This window comes from Chionomys nivalis, chromosome 7 (genome assembly GCF_950005125.1).
Source record: "Chionomys nivalis chromosome 7, mChiNiv1.1, whole genome shotgun sequence".
In the NCBI taxonomy this organism is placed as follows: Eukaryota; Metazoa; Chordata; class Mammalia; order Rodentia; family Cricetidae; genus Chionomys; species Chionomys nivalis.
Genome location: NC_080092.1, coordinates 90,139,163 through 90,160,758, shown reverse-complemented (window position 1 = coordinate 90,160,758; position 21,596 = coordinate 90,139,163). Strand labels below are relative to the sequence as shown.

General features: G+C 45.3%; 1 protein-coding gene across 1 annotated transcript in view; it reads left to right on the top strand.

Moving 5' to 3' along the window:
• The first annotated feature begins 6,666 nt into the window (after positions 1 to 6,666).
• Positions 6,667 to 21,596, top strand: part of Wipi1 (WD repeat domain, phosphoinositide interacting 1) — a 40,991-nt gene continuing 26,061 nt past the window's right edge. Inside the window, exons 1-3 of the mRNA XM_057773456.1 lie at positions 6,667 to 6,833; positions 13,864 to 13,946; positions 16,043 to 16,212. Coding sequence (XP_057629439.1) covers positions 6,754 to 6,833; positions 13,864 to 13,946; positions 16,043 to 16,212 — 333 coding nt within the window. The 5' untranslated portion in view covers positions 6,667 to 6,753. The remainder of the gene's footprint in view (positions 6,834 to 13,863; positions 13,947 to 16,042; positions 16,213 to 21,596) is intronic.

The window sequence follows — 21,596 nt, the reverse complement described above, 5'->3', positions numbered from 1 at the left end:
ACTTGCTGCTTCCCTGGATACAGTGAATCTATTGCTTCTGAGTTGACATAGAGGAGTTTCACCTGGAAGAAGAGAACGGGGAACTCTTAGTCCCAATGCAGTAAAGTCTTTTGCATTATTTGATAGCGAACTTATTGCAAGAATGTGGATTAGAAGCCGGATGTGGTAGTACACACCTGTAGTCCCAGCAATTAAATGGAGACGGGGATCACAAGTTCCAGATCAGCCTTAGCTACTTCAGGAGTTCAAGGCCAGGTTAGGACCCTGGGAACCCTCGTGTGAGAAAAAGCCATAAAGTATTCTAGTTCTGTTACTATTTGCTGTGATAAATACCATGACTGAAAAGCCACTTGGGAAGGTAAAGTTGTTTTGGTTTACACTTCCAGGTCACAGTCCACGACTGGAGGGAGCCAAGGTAGGAGCCTGAAGCAGAAACCATGGAAGAACACAGCATACTGTCTTGTTTCCAGACTCACATGCAACTACCGTTCTTACATACGCTGGGTCCACCTGTGTAGGGATGGTACCACCCACAGTGGGCTAGTCCCCCTCCATCAGTTAGACAGATAGGCCAAAATGAGGAGGCAATGTTTCAATTGAGGTTCCTTGTTCCCAGGTGTGTCAAGCTGACAACTAAGATTAGTCATCAGAAAAAGAAAAAAGAAATAAAGAGAGAGGAAAAAAGAAAAGAAGGGGGAGAGAGAGAAGGGGGGAGAAGTTGGAAAGGAAGGAAGGATGGAAGGAAGGAAGAAGAGAGAAACAAGAAAGGAAGGAAGGAAGAAAGACAAAGATAGAAAGAAAGGAAGGAAGGGAAGAGAGAGAGAGAGAAGAGAGAGAAGGAAAGGGGGGAGAAGGGCAAGGATTAGAATGTAACAATTTCCAAATTCGAGCTGGGCGGTGGTGACACACGCCTTTAATCCCAGCACTCGGGAGGCAGAGGCAGGCGGATCTCTGTGAGTTCGAGGCCAGCCTGGTCTACAAGAGCTAGTTCCAGGACCGGAACCAAAAGCTATGGAGAAACCCTGTCTCGAAAATTAAAAAAAAAAAAAAATCTCCAAATTCAAATCAAGAGTGACCCATGGAACAGAGAACTTGAATTTAAATAAGGAAATCCGGTCTGATAGTCAATACAGTCAGCACCTGTGAATTTATTTATAGCCATTGCCTTGGCTTTTTATATGAATGGACTTCTTGAATTATGTTTTAGGGTGGAGTCACTCAAGCAGGCTGCTTACTCACTAATTGGCCCTCCACAAACCACATCCAGACAGAAGACGTCCTGAGAGTAGCCAACACGGTGCTTTGGAAAATAAGAATTAGTGAGTTGTCAAGTCGAGGTCTTGGGTGTCTCCTTCACAAACCACCTAAAAGGGCCACTTATTTAATGCCCCGGGTACCAGCCAATCCGGTTCCACTTCAAGTCGTCCATTTCCATCTGCTGGTCAGTATTCCTGTCTGAATATTCCTGCATCCATTTAAACTGAGTCCTCACAGGACCTGAGACTTTCTCTTGAACCTCTAGCTTGTTGTGACGCCAGCTGTTTCCGCCTCCTCTTTCTCCACAGCCATCTGGGAGTCTGTTTCCAAATCCTGACTTGTTTCTTCACGCTCCTCTGCCTTTCTTATGTAAAATAGAAGGGTTTTATTGAAACTAAACTTAGATGTCTATTAATACACACGCATACGAAACTAGTTTATATACGGCCTAGGGGAGAATGAAGTCAGATGTGGCAGCCTTGAGACAGCTTTGCTATGAGTGGTGATGACTGGGGACGAGGGACCCAGGAGGCAACAGAAGTGGGCTGTTCACAGAAGGCTGCGTCTGTCTGTAGGCCTGCAGCTTAGTTAATTCCAGTGACTACCCAGCTCTAGGCATACCTAAAGATTGAAACTTACCTGCCCAGAGGTCTGGTTTCTTTTTTTTTTTTTTTTTTTTGGTTTTTCGAGACAGGGTTTCTCTGTGGTTTTGGAGCCTGTCCTGGAACTCCCTTTGTAGCCCAGGCTGGCCTCGAACTCCCAGAGATCCGCCTGCCTCTGCCTCCTGAGTGCTGGGATTAAAGGTGTGCGCCACCACCGCCCGGCTGGAGGTCTGGTTTCGAAAAGCAACGCATGAGGCTTCCTTCCAAAGGGGAATTTAGCTCTGGCTTTCCCCCATGTCTCTGCATTCCTGCATTACCATGCATTCCTGCATTACCATGGTCTCCATGATCTGCTCTTTATTCCTTCAAACCCCTCCCTATCAATGAGGAAAACAGTGACCCCGAACATGGGGCTATGGTGAGGTGAGGTGTGGGAAATACAGTATCGTAAACCCGTGTTGCTTAAAATTAAAATATAATTTAACTGATTGCTAATTTTCTACTAGGGAGGTGGATTAACAGATAGAGCTTAGAAACCTGAGCTTTATCTCCTGAACCCATGCGAAGGTGGAAGAAGAGAACCAGACCCACAAAGTTTTCCTCTGTCCGCATGTGCACTGGAGCACAATACTCCCCCACACAACACACACACAGTAATAAATGGAAATAAAATGAATATGTTTAAAATAATTTTATATAGAATATTAAAACAATATAAACACATATAATTGTATACTATATATTATATATATTTAACTGTAGTTATGGAGGAAGAGGCCCAGCTCCACAGTATAGCCTGCCTCCTGGGGAGTTCCTATAATCTTTTAGAGACTGTCACTCATGCAAACCAGATTGTTGGTCACAGTGCAGAAAAGAATTTCAGGATGAGCCTGTATGAAGCAGAATCAGGGTTTATTAACAGACTTTTTTTTTTTTTTTTTTTTTTACAGGGTTTCTCTGTAACTTTGGAGCCTATCCTGGAACTCGCTCTTGTAGATCAGGCTGGCCTAGAACTCACAGAGATCTGCCTGCCTCTGCCTCCCAAGTGCTGGGATTAAAGGTGTGTGCCACCACTGCCCGGCTATTAAAAGACTTTTTAAGATTTACTTTATTTTTATTTATGAGAATGTGTGTGGTATGTGGTGTGTGTATGTGTGTGTCTGTGTTAAGGCTTCCCACAAAAGCCAGAAGAGGGCATCATTATCTCTTGGCGCTAAGTTACAGGCAGTTGTGAGCAAGCTGATGTGGGTGCTGGAACTAAATGCTGGTCCTCTGGAAGGGCAGTGGGTGCCACGCCTCCAGCCTCACTTAAAAATTTTAATAGAAAATATTTCCTCCTTTTTAAAATTTAGGGTTTTTGGGGGGTTTTGGGGGGATTTTGTTTTGTTTTGTTTTTGAGACAGGGTTTCTCTGTGTTCTTGGCCATCCTGGAACTCACTTTGTAGACCAGGCTGGCCTGGAACTCATTCTGTAGACCAAGCTGGCCTGGAACTCACGCCCTCTGGAATGCAGGAATGAAAGGTATGAGCCACCACCATCCAGTGAAAATTGAAAATATTTCTTTCTTTTCTTTCTTTCTTTCTTTCTTTCTTTCTTTTTTTTTTTGTTTGTTTGTTTGTTTGTTTGTTTTTCGAGACAGGGTTTCTCTGTGGTTTTGGAGCCTGTCCTGGAACTAGCTCTTGTAGACCAGGCTGGTCTCGAACTCACAGAGATCCGCCTGCCTCTGCCTCCCAAGTGCTGGGATTAAAGGCGTGCACCACCACCGCCCGGCTTTTTTTTTTTTCAAAACTTTTTTTTTAAGATTTATTACTTATTATGTATACAGTGTTCTGCCTATATTCTGCCTGCAGCCCAGAAGAGGGCATCAGATCTTATTACAGATGGTTGTGAGCCACCATGTTGTTGCTGGGAATTGAACTCAGGACCTCTGAAGAGTAGTCAGTGCTCTTAACCTCCGAGCCATCTCTCCAGACCGAAAATATTTCTATGTAAAAGAAATACTGTCTTTTTGTTGGCAGCCTTCACAGCAAATGTCACTGATTGTACTGGAATCTTTGCTTCTCAGCTCCACAGTGAGGTACCTGGCTTCTCTCCCATGACCCCCCTAATTTTCCTGTCTTTCCATCCTTGTTTATTGAGTTTAGCAAAATGTGTTAGAATTCACCTACCCGCTTTTCATTTGTTTTCATGGGGGTTGACTATGAGGGGTGCACACACATAACACAGAGCATAGGTGGAGATCAGAGGATGACCTTGTGGAGTTGGTTCTCCTTTTCCACCTTCATGTGGGTTCTGGGGGTAAAAGTCAGGTTGCCATGCTTGTGCAGTGGCACCATTACTCATTGAGCCATCTGACCTGTTTCTTTTTTCTTTTTTACTTTTCTTTTTCTTTTTTTTTTTAATTTATTTATTTATTATGTATACAATATTCTGTCTACATGTATGCCTGCAAGCCAGAGAGGGCGCCAGATCTCATTACAGATGGTTATAAGCCACCATGTAGTTGCTGGGAATTGAACTCAGGACCTTTGGTAGAGCAGTCAATGCTCTTAACCACTGAGCCATCTCCCCAGTCCCCTCTTTTTTTACTTTTCAAATTATTTCTCACAGGACTTTTCAGATTATATATGAACCTTAAGTGTGTGGCCTCCATTTTTTTCTGTCGCTCAGTGCTGCCTCCAAACATCTCTTGTATTTATCCCAACCTTTCTGCTCTTGGTATGGCCACATTAGCCTAATCTCATGTTCCACCCTCCAAGAATGTCCTTAGCTCCCTAAAGACTCCAAGGCCTTCTGCTTTGATCCGCACACACTGGCCGAGCTTATCTGCCTAAGACACTTCTTTTATCATGACACAGTCCTCGGCTAAGACTAACCCCCTCTCTGCCCCCACACAGTCTAACTGTTTGGTAACAAACTGATAAAAGGCCCCCCTTTAAAACCTGACTGGGCACTTCATCTAATACTCCCAGGAACCTAGCATCTAGACTGCCAGGCTCTTGACTCTTTCAACCAAACTGAAAGGGAAGCAGCACTTGACAGAGCTGAGAAGGTGTAACTGGGACCAGAAGGCTGCAAAGGTGCTAAGGAAGGTCAAGACATCCAAAACGTGCGGTTTTTACACTTGAGTTGGTTTATACAGTGCCTCACAGTTGGTCCTACGGCCATCACCGGGGTGGATCTGTCATTTGACAGAACAACTTATTTGAGAAAATAGTTCTATTTTTATTTTGGAAAAAAAAAAAACTGGAGGAGCAACCAGAGAAGCTTATGTGAAACAGGCTCCCCTTGCTCATCCATTCTAAGTCTAAAATTCAAATATCAGTACGCGATGTGTACAATTTTTGTCATAAACTATGGAAAACTGACTGAGCATGGGAGCACACATCTATAATCCCAGCACCTGGCAGGCTAAGGAAGAAGGAGCAATCACCAAGTGCTTGTTGAGAGTGTAGATTACAGCCTGAGACACTGCCTCAAAAAATAAATGACTATGAACTAATTTGCTGCAGTCTAAAGATCTGTGACATCATCATCATCATCATCATCATCATATTTCAGGGGCTGGAATGATGACTCGGCACTGAAAAGCTATTGATGTTCTAGCTGATGGCTGGAATTCAGTTTCCCAGAACCCACCTCGGGCATCTCACAACCAGCTGTACGCAAGTATTGTATTTAGCCAAATACTCAAAAGTTTAGCTTGGGAAGCGAATCTCGAGTGTCAGAATGCATCTCAAATTGCATGAGCTTCTGCGGTACTGTCTTTAAGACCGTATACCTTTCACACAATCTTCTAGTTTCATGTCTACAAATCGCATGCCTTGCCAAATACTGTTGAGCAAAGTTGTTTTGCATACAAGTCTTGAAAGAAGACCAAATCACACGCCACTGCATATTGTCGCGTTTAGATGCGTTGTCTAGCAAGTACTTCAAATGCTTCTTCCGTCAATCGGGTGTGAATGCATCCTCCACACAAGATTCCAAAAGAGCGAGGTGATGTCATGTTAATGCAATGCTTGGGATGAGCAAGAGCTCTTTCTCAACCGTAGGGCTGTGGGTGGCTTCTTATCAGCCTGACCACAGCAGCCCTTTCGGGGAATTTCTCTCCAAGAAGCTAAATGACTCTCCAAAAGGGACGGCCTTTGATGCCTACTGATTGCAACTACATTCTGTAAGCTTAACGGGCAGGGACCCTGGATGGGCTTGGGGAAGCAGGCGTCGTCCCGCCTCCTCGGCGTCGTCCCCGTCCCAGACGCTCTAGCAGCCCTGAAGCCCGGAGCTCCACTCCTCCTCCCCAACCCTGGACGCTCTGGCAATGAAAACACCACCACGTGGCCTGCCGCCTTGGCTTCACTCACCTTCGACCAATAGCAAGTGGCGTCTACGGATAGGGGGCGGGTCGTCAGCAACAGTCCCGCCCACTAACACCACTGATTGGTCAAAGAGTTGGTGGCCAATCGTGACTGGCTGAGGAGACCCTGTCCTGGTCTGTCAGCGGCTCGGTTCCCGAGATAAGAGGCGGGGGTGAGTCGAGGGGCTGGCTATTGAAGGGGCGGGGCTAGAGGCGGGCCGAACTAAGTGGAAGTGGATCGGGCTGGGACCTGGTTGGCTCTGAACAGCTCGAGCAGTGAGGGGGCGGGGCTAGGCGAAGGGGCGGGGCTAAGTCAGATTCGGGCGGGGTCAGAGCCCGGCTGGTCCAGGATGAAGCCGCAGCTCTGAGGGGAAGGGTCTGGAGGGGGCGGAGTTAAAGGGTTCTGAGTGGGCGGGGCCTGCCTGGGGGCGAGGCGGGGGCGGGACCCAGGCGGCAAGCCGGCCGACGGAGCCGGCGCGGGCGGGCTGCTGAGGTGGCTGTCCCCCGCTCCTAGCTGCGGCTTCCCGGGTCGAGCCCCCAATGGAGGCCGAAGCCGCAGATGCCCCTCCGGGTCGGGTGGAGGCGGCGCTCAGCTGCTTCTCTTTCAATCAAGACTGCACGTAAGCCAAGGCGCCAGCCCCCTGGCCGGGGAAGTGGGGGACAGAATGTCGCCACCAAAGGGTGTTGTCCTGTAACGCAACTGGTGGCTAGCCAGGGCCGGCGCGCGGACGGTACCTCGGAGGGGTAGCCAGCGCCAGCGGGGCTGGTTAGCAGCGGGGGCCGAACCCACCCAGACGACCCCTCCCTCCACTGCCAGCGCCTGCCAAAAGGGGCTGACCAGGGTGACCCGAAGAAGTCAGCAAGGAGTAGGGTGGAGGGGGCCTTGAATGTGGGGGAACCTGGTGTGGGCCACCTAGTGACCGAAACGGAGATCTAGGACCAAAACAAAGGCGACGGGAGGGGGAAGGTGCAACTTGACTGGAGAGGATGCTAGTTGGGAAGATGAGGAAAACTTTACCATTTGTCCTTGAGTATCTCAACGTGGCATTTGGGCAGGGCCTCCGACAAAGAAACAGCCTATCCCTGTGGCCAGGCCAGCCCCAGGAACGGGGCATCTTGGCTGGTCGCTTTGGCTGTAGGAAGCTTTTCTTTATTTCCTTCACTATGTTTTTTTCGCCGTCCACCCAGTCCCACGAATCTCCTCCGGGAAGTTCGGGAGCCCTTTCTCAGTCCCAGACAGCTTCCCATCCCGGAAGGAGGCGCTCCACCCTGTTGCTTTTAAGTGGATTTTTAATGTTTCACTTTGATGGTCACCATTTGGACTTTGGTCCACGAACAAGGAATTGCTCGCCTGTGTTCTAGGCTTATACAGGATGAGATCTTAGAATCTAAACAGAAGCACACTTCTGTTTCCTTCCCTGTTTTCATAGAAGCCAGCCTGAGGACCATATGGAATAATCTCTTTGGAATGTGGAGCCCTGAAGCATCAGACAGCTAGGGCAGGGATGACTACTTCCCAGTGCCCCACTTCCGGCTGTACCAGTTTCTGCCTTGTTCCTTGTTTGGAGTCAGCTTCAGGCTTGGGCTTTGGCTGCCGGTGGCTGAGCTGTGCTAATATTGAACGCTCAGTGGTGTAATTAAGGCCATAAGCAGTCCTGGTTTCCATTCCCTTTGTGTTTCTGTCTGAAAACCTCTGCTCTGAACAATATGTCTTTGTTTGAAAAATCTGTATGTGTAATCATGTAATCGAGTAACTCGACAGTTTGGTTGGATGACTGACTCTCAGGCTGCCTCTGACCACAACCCACAATAAAAAGTACATATTACAACATCTCCCAATAGCCATAGACGTGTAATAATATTCATAAACTATGAAGCCTGGTACACTCTGGGCATTTTCTTGGTATTTTGTTCTCCCGTTCTGTTTTGAGGCATCTCACATAATCCAGATGGCCTTGAACTCCCTAGTAGTAGAGGTTTCAAATTGTGATCCTCCTGTCTCCAGATCTGGAATGCTGAGGTTATAGGAAGTATTGTTATCACCACACAGCCCTTCAGGCGGTGCTGGGGATTGAATCCAGGGCTTTTTGTGTCAAGCCCAACCTATTTCGTGAGTGTGTGTGTTGTGTTTGTGTGTGGTTTGGCTGAGTGCAGGGTATGGAGCATAAGACCCAACATCTCAATCACACTTAACAAAGACTCTACCACTGAGCTACAGCATCCAGGCCCTGGAATTTTTATGTTTTTTTTTTTTATTATTATTATTTGTTTTTAAAGCCGTTGTAAACCTGTTGAGTTGCTTTGGGGGATCCTCTCGAGATCGAGACTCAAATGCATGCAAGAATAGATAAAATTCAGAAGTTTTGTAAGAAACTTTTGCAAGAGTGTTTGTCTGTTGTAATGCCGGGCAGAGGTTTCCTTCCTAATTGAACCTAGGTGAAAGAGGGGAGTTAGTTCACTTACAATAGTAAATCAGACGACTAAATTACACTTCCCGATATCAGTGGATCTGGAAAGCAAATGTTATTGTCTACTCCAGCTATGAAATAATACAGAGTAACAGTCGGATAAGAACACTGTTTCCCAAAACTGCTTTGAAAGTTGGTTTCCTAGGTCCCTGCTGCAGCTGTTTTCCTGGATGAAGGCTGTGCTGAGCAGCTCTACCTCACCTATAAATAAAGGTCTTGTCACAGTCAGTTGCTCGGAGGCCTGGAGGTTATGACATTGAATTTTAGAAGAAGTCCTCTTCCTTGCTGGATGCATTTGGGGAATTGGTCTGTCTTTTCTATCTGTGTGAGCTGAGCTTGACATCTAGTCTTTCTAGAGAAGGTAGATAAAGAGAATTAAATTGTCAGCTACTCATACTTAGTGCATTGAGCTGGGCTAGAAACCTCAGGGGTCTTTTAAAGCTTGTCATCCAGATTTGTCTCCAACTCCACTTCTATAAGCAGTGATGGGGAATGTGTAGGGGTGCAAACTGGCACAGCCACTTTGGAAATCAGTATGGTGATGTCTCAGAAAATTAGGAAACAATCTACCTCAAGACCCAGCAATACCACTGTTGGTATAAACCCAAAAGATGCCTAATCATGGCACAAGGACATGTGCTCAACTATGTTCATAGCAGCATTGTTTGTCATAGCCAGAACCTGGAAACAACCTAGATGCCCCACAACTAAAGAATGGATAAAGAAAAAGAAAATGTGTTACGTTTATACAATGGAGTACTACACAGCAGTGAAAAAACGACATCTTGAAATTTGCAGGCAAATGGGTGGATCTAGAAAAAAAACATATTGAGTAAGGTAACTGAGACCCAGAAAGACACATATAATATGATTTCACTCATAAGTGGCTTTTAGACATAAAGAGAAACCAGCCTACAGGCCACAACCCCAGAGAAACTAGACAACAAAGACCCTAAGAGACATATATGGATCTACATAGGAAGGAGAAAAGACAAGATCTGAGTAAATTGGGAGTATGGGGGTCACTGGAAAGGGTAGAAGGGGAGAGAGTAGAAGAGGAAAGGGGAGGAAGGAGGGGAGTGGACAAAAAAATATATAGTTAAATAAAAACAAAAAATAAAAATGGACTTATGGATAAAATAAGACGTAAATCCGAAGTCCTTGATTTGGAGTCGTTTAGGGTCATAGAGCAATCATTTAGAACAAAACAGTGATTATTGTTACCTTTTCTCACGAGCACAACCCTTCTGAGCCAAGTGTGGCAACTTGTGAGGAATCCTAGATGCTCCTGAGGCAAGAGGGGAAAGATGTAGAAAGATCACTTTAGCCCACAGCCCCAGAGACAGTGTGAGTAGCAGAAAAAGGCCCCCTTACAAACACAAAATTAAGAAACTCAGTTGTCAGAACTTATGCCTGAAAATTGATTTTGAACTTATTTATTACTGTGTACACACACACACACACACACACACACACACACACGATGTGGGGGAGCGCACTGACCACAGTGCACACGTGGGGGGAGCGCAGCTATAGTGAAGGCGAGAGAACAAGTTAGTGGAGTTAGACCTTCTCCTTCCACCTAGGTCTGGGGTTCAAATAAGGGGTTGAACCACCTTATCAGCCTTTGACACTTTTTTTTTTTTTTTTTTGGTTTTTCGAGACAGGGTTTCTCTAGCTTTGGAGCCTGTCCTGGAACTCCCTTTGTAGACCAGGCTGGCCTCGAACTCACAGAGATCCGCCTGCCTCTGCCTCCCGAGTGTTGGGATTAAAGGCGTGCGCCACCACCGCCCGGCAGCCTTTGACACTAAATTGCGAAGTCTTTTGGTTACTTTGTTTTTGCTGTATGGGCTGGTGCCTGCTTTATTTTGTTTACATAGCTCCGAATGCCTTCCGACTGGACATTGCCTGCCTCGGCCTCTTCTCCCAAGTGCTGGGATTACGCATCTCTTTTAGTTTTGTTTTAGGACTCACAGTGTCTTTTTTCCCCTTGTGTACAAGCTTTACACCTTCAGTTTACAACTAAGGGTGTCTACACTTACAAGAAGAAAGTTTAAAAGCAATCATCAGGGCTAAGGATGTCACTAAATCAGTAGGTGCTCTTCTAGCAAGCACGAAGCTCTGGGCTCCGTCCCTAGAGCATTTCCAAGGCCAGCCTGGGCTATGTGAAAACTGCATCAGAAAACAAAACAAAAACCCAAGGTAGTAACTACTCCAGAATATTTTAGAGCTCAGAGATGCCTACTTTTATAACTGCTGGCATTTGTCTGCAGTGCTGGGTGCCAAACCCCAAGTTTCACTGTACTGCAGCAGCAAGGCAGCCGTCCACAGGACAAGCACAGCTATTCTTCAGGTTGGAGGGCTCGTGTGTGCCTCGCTGGTTACAAGCTGACAGTTAGATGCTGTTCCTGGATCCTAGGAAAGAACAAATATTGGTGTAGTAAAGGGAATTCTAAAATCACGTGACTTTCTTTTTTTAGGTAGCGAAACAAGAGCCTTGGCATCCAGGCTTCTAAGTTGCTTATTTTAGTATATGCTTCTCTGTGAAGAATGGACCTCTGCTTGGCATGTATTTGCTTTAAATGAGGAAGTTGGACTGAACCACCGAAAAGCTCGTTTCAACCCCAGCATTCCATATTCCTAGGGCAGAAGTGCTTGTGGTAATAGCGCTCATCCTGAGACTGTTCTGCTTAAGGCTTTAGTCTCATCCAGTTTTTGAGAACAAAGTAGGAGAGGGAGAGGTGATTTGTTTTGCGAGACAGGGTTTCTCCGTGTATCTTTGGCTGCCCTGGTACTAGCTCCACTGATCAGGCTGGCCTTGAACTCACAGAAATCCACAGGCTTCTGCCCCGCCCCCTCCAGTGCTGGGGTTATAGGCAAGTACCACCGTTGCCTGGGGAGAGGTGATTTTTAAGGTCCAGCTAGAGGCAACATATTTGCTTTCTCTTTTTCTTGTTTGAGATAGTCTTGTCACTTGTTCCAGGTTGACCTTGAACTCAGAGATCCGCCTGCCTCTGCCTCCTGAGTGCTGGGAATTTAAGGTGTGTATCACCACCGCCTGGGGAGAGGTGATTTTTAAATTCCTGCTAGAGGCAACAAATTTGCTTTCTCTTTTCCTTGTTTGAGATAGTCCTGTCACGTGTTCTAGGCTGGCCTTGAACTTACTGTCCTACAGTCCTTTTGAGGGCAGGGGTTCCACCTGGTCACTCATTTTGTTTCCAGCATGCTGCCGAGGATCCCTAGTATCTTAGTTGACGTTCCATCTCTGTGATAAACACTGCAGCCGAAAGGAATGTGGGGAGGAAAAGGGCTTGGTTCACTTCATAGCCTTACCGTCCCTCTTGAAGGCACGTGCAGGCAGTACTGAGCCTGAGACAGGAAAGGAAGCAGAGCCATGGAGGAGCCTGCTTACCAGTTTGCTTCGTATTGAGCCCCTCAGCTTGCTGTTTTAGTCAACCTGGACCACACGTCCAGGTATGGCCCCACCCACGGTGGGATGAGCCTCTCAAATCACTCATTAATCAAGAAAATATTCCACAGACTTACCTACAAACCAGTCTGATAGGGAGGCATTTTCTAGGGCAAGGTTCCCTCTTCCCAGCTTGTTATCAAGTTGAGAAAAAAAAATCTAACCAGCACACTTGGGTTTACACCATTCCTTTATTTATGGTTAAAAGTGAAAAATTGGGGCAGGGATGATAGCCGAGATGTAGGTTCGAGCCCCAGAATCGACATAATATTAATAGTAATAATAACACCAATAAATAATAAAGCAAGCTGGATGAGATGGGACATGCTTGTAATCCCAGCTCTGGGGAGGTAGAAACTGGCAGATCCCTCCCTGGACAGCCAGCCAGTCAGCATTGCCTCTCCACTGAGCTCTCTGCAGTGTAGACAGCACACACATGTGCATGCAGGCCTAAACATACATATACATGAACACACAGACACAAAGTGTGAAAATTAAAAACCTTTTCTTAGCCCACTTTGAAGCAAATAAGTTTTTTATTTTATTTGCTGGTTATGGTAATAGCTTTATAGGGCACAGCATAAAGCAGTTCCCAAATCTAGCTGGAGGTTAGAGAACTTGAATTAAAGCAAAACAAAACAATTAAGCTCTCCAATAGAGTTTCTAAAGTGTATATAGTATTTTTCATATTGGTGAAAGGAAGTATTTTTAAAATGTTGTGTATTTTCTATTTTGAACACTTCATTAATTTATTTTGTGTGTATGCGTGTGGTGGGGTGCACTCATGCCTGGCATGTGTGTAAGGTCAGAAGACAACTGATGTGACTGTCTCTCCTCCACTAAGTGGGGCTTAGCGATGGAGCTCAAGTCACCGGGTTTGGTGGCAAGTGCTGGGCCATCTCCATCCCCTGGTGCGTATTTCTTCAATTAAAGCAGAAATAACTTCCTTTTTTAAGGACAGAAAACATAAAGTGGTGCCGGAGAGATGGCTCTGTTGGTAAAAATGTTCCCCATGCCACAGTGAGGGGCCTGAGTTTGAGTTTGGGCACCTATCTCAAAAGCCAGGCATGGAGACTCAAATCGTACCATAGTGGACGGAGAGACAAGAGGATCCCTAGGATTCGCTACAGCCAGCTTAGTCCAATCAGGGAGTATCAGGTTTGGAAAAAGACTCCTCCAATCATAAAAATATAAGGTGGATATAAATTGAGAAAGACCCTGAGGTTTGTCTCTGGCCTCCACATATGTGTACCTGCACACATACATGCGTGCACGCACACACACACACAGGGGAGCCTGTACATACTCATAATGATAATGACTCACCCTCCAATAAAGGGCTTCCCAACCAAACAGTAAGACAGTCCCTCAAGCATCATGGAGGTGGAGGTACAATTGAGCATTCCTTTTTTTCCTGTGTCTGCCCAGCTAGGAACAAAACAAGATCTTGTGGGAGCTTTGACATTTTGCTTAGTGAAAGTGCCCAGGCAATTTCTGTCTCTTAGAAAGTCTCCTTTGACCTTTTCCCTTTTCCTCATGACTACCTGCCAAAGCCTGTTTGCCTTGAATAGGCTATCAAGAATCTGAGTCCTGAAGATGTCTGTTTGCAGGTGCCGTAGCAGCCTCTGGGGAAAGGGCTGTGAGTTCTCAGACAGGGCTGTGGTTGGGATGCAGTGTCTGTCGCCATTCCTGTGATGTCATTATCTTCCGCAGATCCCTAGCAATTGGAACCAAGGCCGGTTACAAGCTGTTTTCTTTGAGTTCCGTGGAGCAACTTGACCAAGTCCATGGAAGCAGTAAGTACACGTGTATAGGCATGTGTGTGCATGTGTGTTTGTGTCTCTGTGTGTCTGTCTGTCTTTATGTGTGTGTGTGTCTATGTGTGTCTATTTGGTTGAAGGAACACTAAATCCTCCCCTTAGACATCAATCCTTTTTGGTTTTGTTCTTAATTTTCTTCTTTTTGGAATTCTGGGGATTGAACCCACTGGTCTCTTTAAAGCACCCGACCACCAAGGGTATGTATGCCCCAGCTGTAGACTTCAGTCTTGAGCTTCTGGTTTCTGTCTTGGCCATCAGCCTCAAGAGTTGGTGCTGTTCAGATTTGAATACAAGCCATTGTCTCCTCATGCACAAAAGCCACAATGAAGCGCCTATTGAAATCTGGCAATAACTTAAGTGACATTTTCTTCTTTGTAAGAAGAAAGCCCTTGTTTGGAATCATGTTGTTGGTGCTTTTCTATACATCTGTACTCTTGGTGGTCAGCTTTGGCCATTGTCAACCCAAAGAGGGACTTGTTGCTTCTTTTTGCTGTTACACTGGCTCTGTAGCCTGTTGACACCATTCCCTTTGGAGGGACATGTTTTATACGCTTGAATGAAGAAACATGGTCATATCTGCATAGCACATATTACACATGTTGAAGTATTTCTAGTGAGTATTAAAAATAACCCCACGTTAGAAATGTGGCTGTGATTTTTTTTTTTTCAGGGTAATAATTTGTGCTGTTGCCATAGCGACAAATACTTCACCTCTGCATCTTCTGGAAAGAAACTGGTTTTGTAAATAATAATTGGGGCTCCTAATTCATTATTTATCTATCTATTTTTAGTCTCTGCGTGTGATAGAAATGTGTGCATGAGAGGATGTGCGCCCATTCACGTGTGTCCATCCTCACCTTCCCTCTTGAGACAGTCTCTTTATTGCCTGCCATTGTGTGTCCTGAGCAAACTGGGCCATGGCCTGCCAGGGATTCTCATATAGAACATTGGGATTAGAGACCTGTGCCACCACGGCCATCTTTTTTTTTTTTTTTTTTCGAGACAGGGTTTCTCTGTGGTTTTGGAGCCTGTCCTGGAACTAGCTCTTGTAGACCAGGCTGGTCTCGAACTCACAGAGATCCACCTGCCTCTGCCTCCCAAGTGCTGGGATTAAAGGTGTGCGCCACCACCGCCTGGCGACCACGGCCGTCTTTATATGGGCTGTAGGGCTTTGAACTCAGGTCCTCATGTGTGCATAACAAGCACTTTACCCACTGAGCCGTCTCCTCTGCCCTGAGCCCCCAATTTATTTGTAAAATGTTATCGTCATTCAATTTCATAAATATTTTATTATATATATGTATATATTTATAATATATATATTTATGTCTCATGTCATGTTCCCAGTCGGACTTCCCTACAAACGAGCAAGAAAGACATTAAACAACTAAAAAGATGGCTTCAGAAGGACACGGAGGCCTTGTCCATGGTACTCTAGAGGCTTAGATATCCTTCCTTTCTGAGTACACAGGAATTTCCTTGCACCAGGTATAGTGGTGCACACCCATAAAACCCAGCATTCAGGAGGCTAAGGCAGTAAGATCTGAGTTGAAGGCCAGCCTGGGTTATAGAGCAAGATTCTCTCTTAAAGGGCTGGGGAAGGGGCAGGCAATATGGATCCCTAGTAAAGTTGCTTGATGCCAGGCCTCATAACCTGAGTTCATTCCCCAAGACTCACATGGTAGAAAGAACCAACTCTTGCAAGTTGTCTTCTGACCTCCACATGTGTGTTGTGGTAGGTACACATACACAGTAAGTGTGTATTGTGTGTGTGTGTTTAGTGGGTAATTCTATTATACATACCATGCATTGGCTTTGCAGACCCCGAATTTGTGTCTTAGTCACTAGAGTATTCTTTGCTTTAGGTGTGTGGAAAAATCACTGTAAGTGTTCTCCTGGAGACAGTTAAAACTTGCTGTTGGGGCCAGGGTGGGTCATTACTGATGGAGGATACCCAGTAGCAAGACCCAGAGCCCATGTGTGAATAGCCTGTATGGTACCTAGTGCCACAAAGTCTGGAGTCTTTCGCAGAGAGGCCGTCTGTGAGACCTCACTGTTGTCTGTCTTCACAGATGAAATCCCCGACGTGTACATTGTGGAACGCCTCTTCTCCAGCAGCCTGGTGGTGGTGGTCAGTCACACGAAGCCTCGGCAGATGAATGTGTACCACTTCAAGAAAGGCACTGAGATCTGTAATTACAGCTACTCCAGCAACATTTTGTCCATACGGTTGAACCGGCAGGTGAGGAGGCAGAATCTAGGCGGCTGCGAATTGGAACAAAAGTAAAGCGTCTCTAAAGACGAATGTCTTTGGGCTGACTAGGATGACTCAGCAGATAAAGGCTCTTGTCACCAAGGCTGGTATGCTGAGCTCAATCCCCACTGCCCACATAGTGGAAGGACAAACTGACTCCTACAAGTTGTCCTCTGACCTCCACATACATGTAGTAAGTACGTGGGCATGTGCACACAGACAGAAATAAATGCAATAGATAGTTTTAAGGTGAATGTCTATGAGGTATAGCTCAGAATTCTTTTTTTTTTTTTTGGTTTTTTTTTTTTTTTGGTTTTTCGAGACAATAGCTCAGAATTCTTGCTGGCATGTGCAGAGTCCTGGATTTGATCCCCAGTTCCCCATAGTCAGAGTAGAGTAGTGGTGTGAGCCTGTGATAACAGGATAAACCCAGGAGGGAACCTGTGATGCCAGTGCTCAGTAGGCAGAGGCAGGAGAATCGGGAGGTCAAAGCCATCCTTCTTGGAAGTGTAGCAAGTTTGAGCCTGGTGTGAACTACATGAGACCTTTAAAAAAAAAAAAAAGTGAATGACTCTAAAGCCAGCATCAAATGCTGTAGGTCATTTACCAGAACTTTTAACTGCAGGCTTGGGCTCAAGGCTCTGTGATGTGACTCTTCCCTAGTCATACTGCCTAATGTCTCTCTGGCATCGGCCATTGCCTGGCCAAGCTCACCATCTCTTCAGGCAGGCTGGGCACCAGCACAGGTAGATTGGCGCGCCAACACAAGTCTGTTGTGTAAGCTGCCTTAGGATGTCTAAAAGGAGAGGATCTTCCTGTCTTGGCCCGAGGCAGTAAGATTTATTGTGCATAGTGGCCCTGCCTCTGAGAATGGCTTACTGGAGACAAGGGTGTGGTCTCCCTGGGTCAGCTCTGAAATCAGGTAGGTGAATCTGACCTTCTGCTGTCAGTCAGCTATACTAATATCCACCACTTCCCTGCCCTGCAGGGGATTGAACCTAGGATATCTCTCAGCCAAGCGAGAGCTCTACCTCTGAGCTATCAGGTCTCCAGCTCCTCCAGCTAACCCTCCTCCTCCTCCTCCTCCTCTTCTTCTTCTTCTTCTTCTTCTTCTTCTTCTTCTTCTTCTTCTTCTTCTTCTTCTTCTTCTTCTTCTTCTTCTTCTTCTTCTTCTTCTTCTTCTTCTCCTCCTCCTCCTCCTCCTCCTCCTCCTCCTCCTCCTCCTCCTCCTCCTTCTTGAATCTGAACTATTAAATGCAGATTAACAATTTTAATACTTATTTTATGTCTATGAGTAGTTTGTCTACATGTATATATACCACATGTGTACAGTGCCTGATGAGGCCGAAAGGATGGTGGATCCCTTGGGACTGAAATTACAGACAGTTGTAATTTCCTCCACATGATTGCTGGGAACTGAACTCAAAATCCTCTGCAAGAGAAGACACCATTCTTGCCACCATTCTTAACTGCCAATTTATCTCACTAACCCTAGGATTATTATTTTTTAAATAATGAGATCAAGTATTTTGTTAAGGTTCTGAGATACTTTGAATTTTTTTTTTTTTTTTTTTTTTGGTATTTTTTGAGACAGGGTTTCTCTGTGGTTTTGGAGCCTGTCCTGGAACTAGCTCTTGTAGACCAGGCTGGCCTCAAACTCACAGAGATCCGCCTGCCTCTGCCTCCCGAGTGCTGGGATTAAAGGCGTGCGCCACCACTGCCCGGCAGATACTTTGAATTTTTTGTTTTGTTTCGTTTCATTGAGATAATCTCATTCAGTAGCCTAGGCTAGCCTGGATCTCAAAGTGATCCTCGTGCTTGAGCCCCTGCTCCCCCAAATGCTGGGTGGGTGAGCTAGAAGAGTGGGCGCCACACCTGGCTCATTGCTTTGAGTCAATCAGCTGTGTACAGGAGGGCTACTGATTTTTTTCAAGTTAATCTTGTGTCCTGCTACATTATTGAAAATGTTTATGAATTGTAGAAGTTCCTTGATAGAATTTTTGGGATCACTTATAGAAAATATCACATCATCACCAAATAGTGGGAGTTTGACTTCTTTTTTTCCAATTTGTATCCCCCGATCTCCTTTTGTTGTCTTATTGCTCTAGCTAGAACCTCAAGAACTATCTTGAATAGATATGGAGAGAGTGGACAGCCTTGTCTTGTTCCTGATTTCAGTAGGTTCGCTTTGAGTTTCTCTCTCCGTTTAGTTTGATGTTGGCTGTTGGCTTGCTGTATACTGCCTTTATTATGTTTAGGTATGTTCCTTGTATCCCTGCTCGCTCCAAGACCTTTATCATGAAGGGATGTTGTATTTTGTCGAAGGTTTTTCAGCATCTAATGAAATGGTCATGCGGCTTTTTTTTTTTTCAATTTGTTTATTTGGTGGATTACAATGACAGATTTTCATATGTTGAACCATCCCTGCATCTATAGGATGAAGCCAACTTGATCATGGTGGAAAATTTTTCTGATGTGTTCCTGGATTCAGTTTGCCAGTATTAAGTATTTTTGCATCAATGTTCATGAGTGAAATTGGTCTGTAATTCTCTTTCTTAGTAATGTCTTTGTGTGGTTTGGGTATGTTCCTTCTGATCTATTGTGTGAAACAATTTGAGGAGTAATTTGAGGAGTATTGGTATTAGTTCTTCTTTAAAAATCTTGTAGAATCCTGCTCTGAAACCACCTAGGCTTTTTTATTTTGGTTGGGAGACTTTTGATGACTGTTTCTTTAGCAGTTATGCAGTTATAGGTCTATTTAATTGGCTTTTCTGGTCTTAATTTAATTTTGGTGACATTTATCCAGAAAATTATCCGCTTCCTTTAAGTTTTCCAATTTTGTGGAGTACAGGTTTTCAAAATATGACCCAATGATTCTCTGGATTTCATGCTGGTCCTATTTTTTCAGTATATCAACAGGTACTATAGGTAGTTATCTTGTCCCCCGTGCCAGGGACTTTCCCCTTGTCTCAGCCTTTTAACCTATTTTGGGCAGGGGTATGGGACGGCATATTCCTTTCCTCAACTGCTTCAAGCTGACATTGGGATGTTGTTATCTGGACCCAAGCAGGTTGAAAGGCTAGCCAAAGGTGTGGGGGGGGGATGTCCAGAGTTGTCAATTAATGGATTTATTAATTTAAATAGTTCCATACCACCTTAAAACGAGGGGCAAACAGGACCCAAGACTGGGTCCTGTCATCGGTGTTTGGGAAGGGAGAAATGTAGGAGCCAGCCATGATAAGCTAAACATGAACAGATCACCCAAAGGAAGTTCTTTATTTCTAACCATTATCATCTGCCAGAGTAGGACTTGGTCACTGATAAGTTTAATAGGGCCCTGAGTCTCAGTAGTTTACCCTGAAGCAATACCTGGTTGCAAGAAGAACCACAAACTGAGATTACCTGAGCATCACCCTAGAACAGACCATCCAAAGGAAATGCCTAACGTTCCAACCGTTGAAGATAGGATCACCTGCCAGCACACACTCACCAGGACACCCCTAGACAAATGTCAGCCAATCAGGGGTCCTGAACCTCAGAAACCCCTCACCCCTACCTTTACTACTATAAAAACCCAACTCTAACTGAGCTCGAGGCTCTCGTTTATTCCAATATGTTGGATATGCAGAGAAACTTGCATACAATAAAGGCTCTGCTTTTACATATGGGACTCGGTCTCCTTGTTGGCTTTTGGGGGACTTTGTGGATTTGGGCATAGCAGCTACCTTTTAAAAATGATTTACTCGGGGCTGGAGAGATGGCTCAGAGGTTAAGAGCATTGCCTGCTCTTCCAAAGGTCCTGAGTTCAATTCCCAGCAACCACATGGTGGCTCACAACCATCTGTAATGAGGTCTGGTGCCCTCTTCTGGCCTTCAGGCATACACGCAGACAGAATATTGTATACATAATAAATAAATATTTGAAAAAAAAAAAAATGATTTACTCATCACCGACCAGAGCTCTCGAGTAGTACCCATGGAATTTGTTGGTACGATTTCTCAGGCAATCTCATCAGCAAAGGAGGCAAGAAAGAGTACTTAAGGGTCTGAGTGTGTTCCACTTTAGGCACAGCCTCCACTCCACAGAACACTCATTGACTTGAGGTTCTCACCCCACCCCCACCCCACCGTCTTCTAGAGAACACAGATGTTGAAGCTATCAGCAAGCCAGAGCTAACACCTGTACCTCCCTTTGGCTTTTTGTCTTCTAAGGTGACTTGATGCAGATCTGGAAGGGTTTCAGGTTTTCTTTTCTTAAAGTCTCAAGACTTTGGACTTAACTTTTGGCTCAGGCAATTTATCCGCTGTAAGGAAGTCTCACGGTGCCCAGTGCCTGAGGAGCGGCCTACCCAGGGCAACAGCGAAGGGCATACATAGGGTGAGCATGTATTGCTCTACAGTAATTATCCTGCCGGTGTCAAGTCTTCAGACTTGTGGCTCCTTTTTAAAAAACAAGACAAATGACAGATTTATAGAAGAAGTTAGTTACAAAGAAGCAAAATCCATGTTTTTGAATAGGGCCTACTCGTGCACTCTTGTAATCCTAGCATTTAGGAGGCCAAGGCAGGGAAATTGCACATCAAAGGGTAGCCTGGGCTATATAGAATAGGGCTCTGCCTCAAAACAAACACACGCGCGCGCGCACACACACACACACCTGTAACTCTAGTACTGTGGAAAGCTGGGGTCAGCTGACCTCCAGCATAGGTGAAAAGTTCAAGCTGCAGATGTGGTGAGAGACCCTGCCTTAAAAGAAAAAAGTGGATGCCGGGCGGTGGTGGCGCACGCCTTTAATCCCAGCACTGGGGAGGCAGAGGCAGGCGGATCTCTGTGAGTTCGAGACCAGCCTGGTCTACAAGAGCTAGTTCCAGGACAGGCTCCGAAACTACAGAGAAACCCTGTCTCGAAAAACCAAAAAAAAAAAAAAAAAGAAAGAAAGAAAGAAAAAAGTGGAGAATGATGGCAAAGGGCACCCGACTTCCCTCCTTGGCTCTGCATGTTCACCCTCACACATGTGTGCATGTACCATGCATGTAACCCATCCACAAAATCCCTCTGAATATACAGAAAGGAAAGGTGCTTACAAATCCTGACATGGCAGGATTTGTTCCATTTTCAGTTAATGTCATTATTTCTGTTGTGGTTAACGCAGAAATGTATTCTCTTAGATGACAACCATAAACCAGATGTCTTTATCTGTGGAAGCTTTTATAGTTATTCAACCATCGGCTTCCTCCTAGCCTACTGCAGGTTGGTTGGATTGAAGCCTTTGAGGCAGATCTTAAGGCGGATATCTATCTAGTTCTCTAGTCGATTAACTACCTATAAAATGTAAGATGAAAGTCAAAGTAGGCAGGGGATGTAGCTTAGTT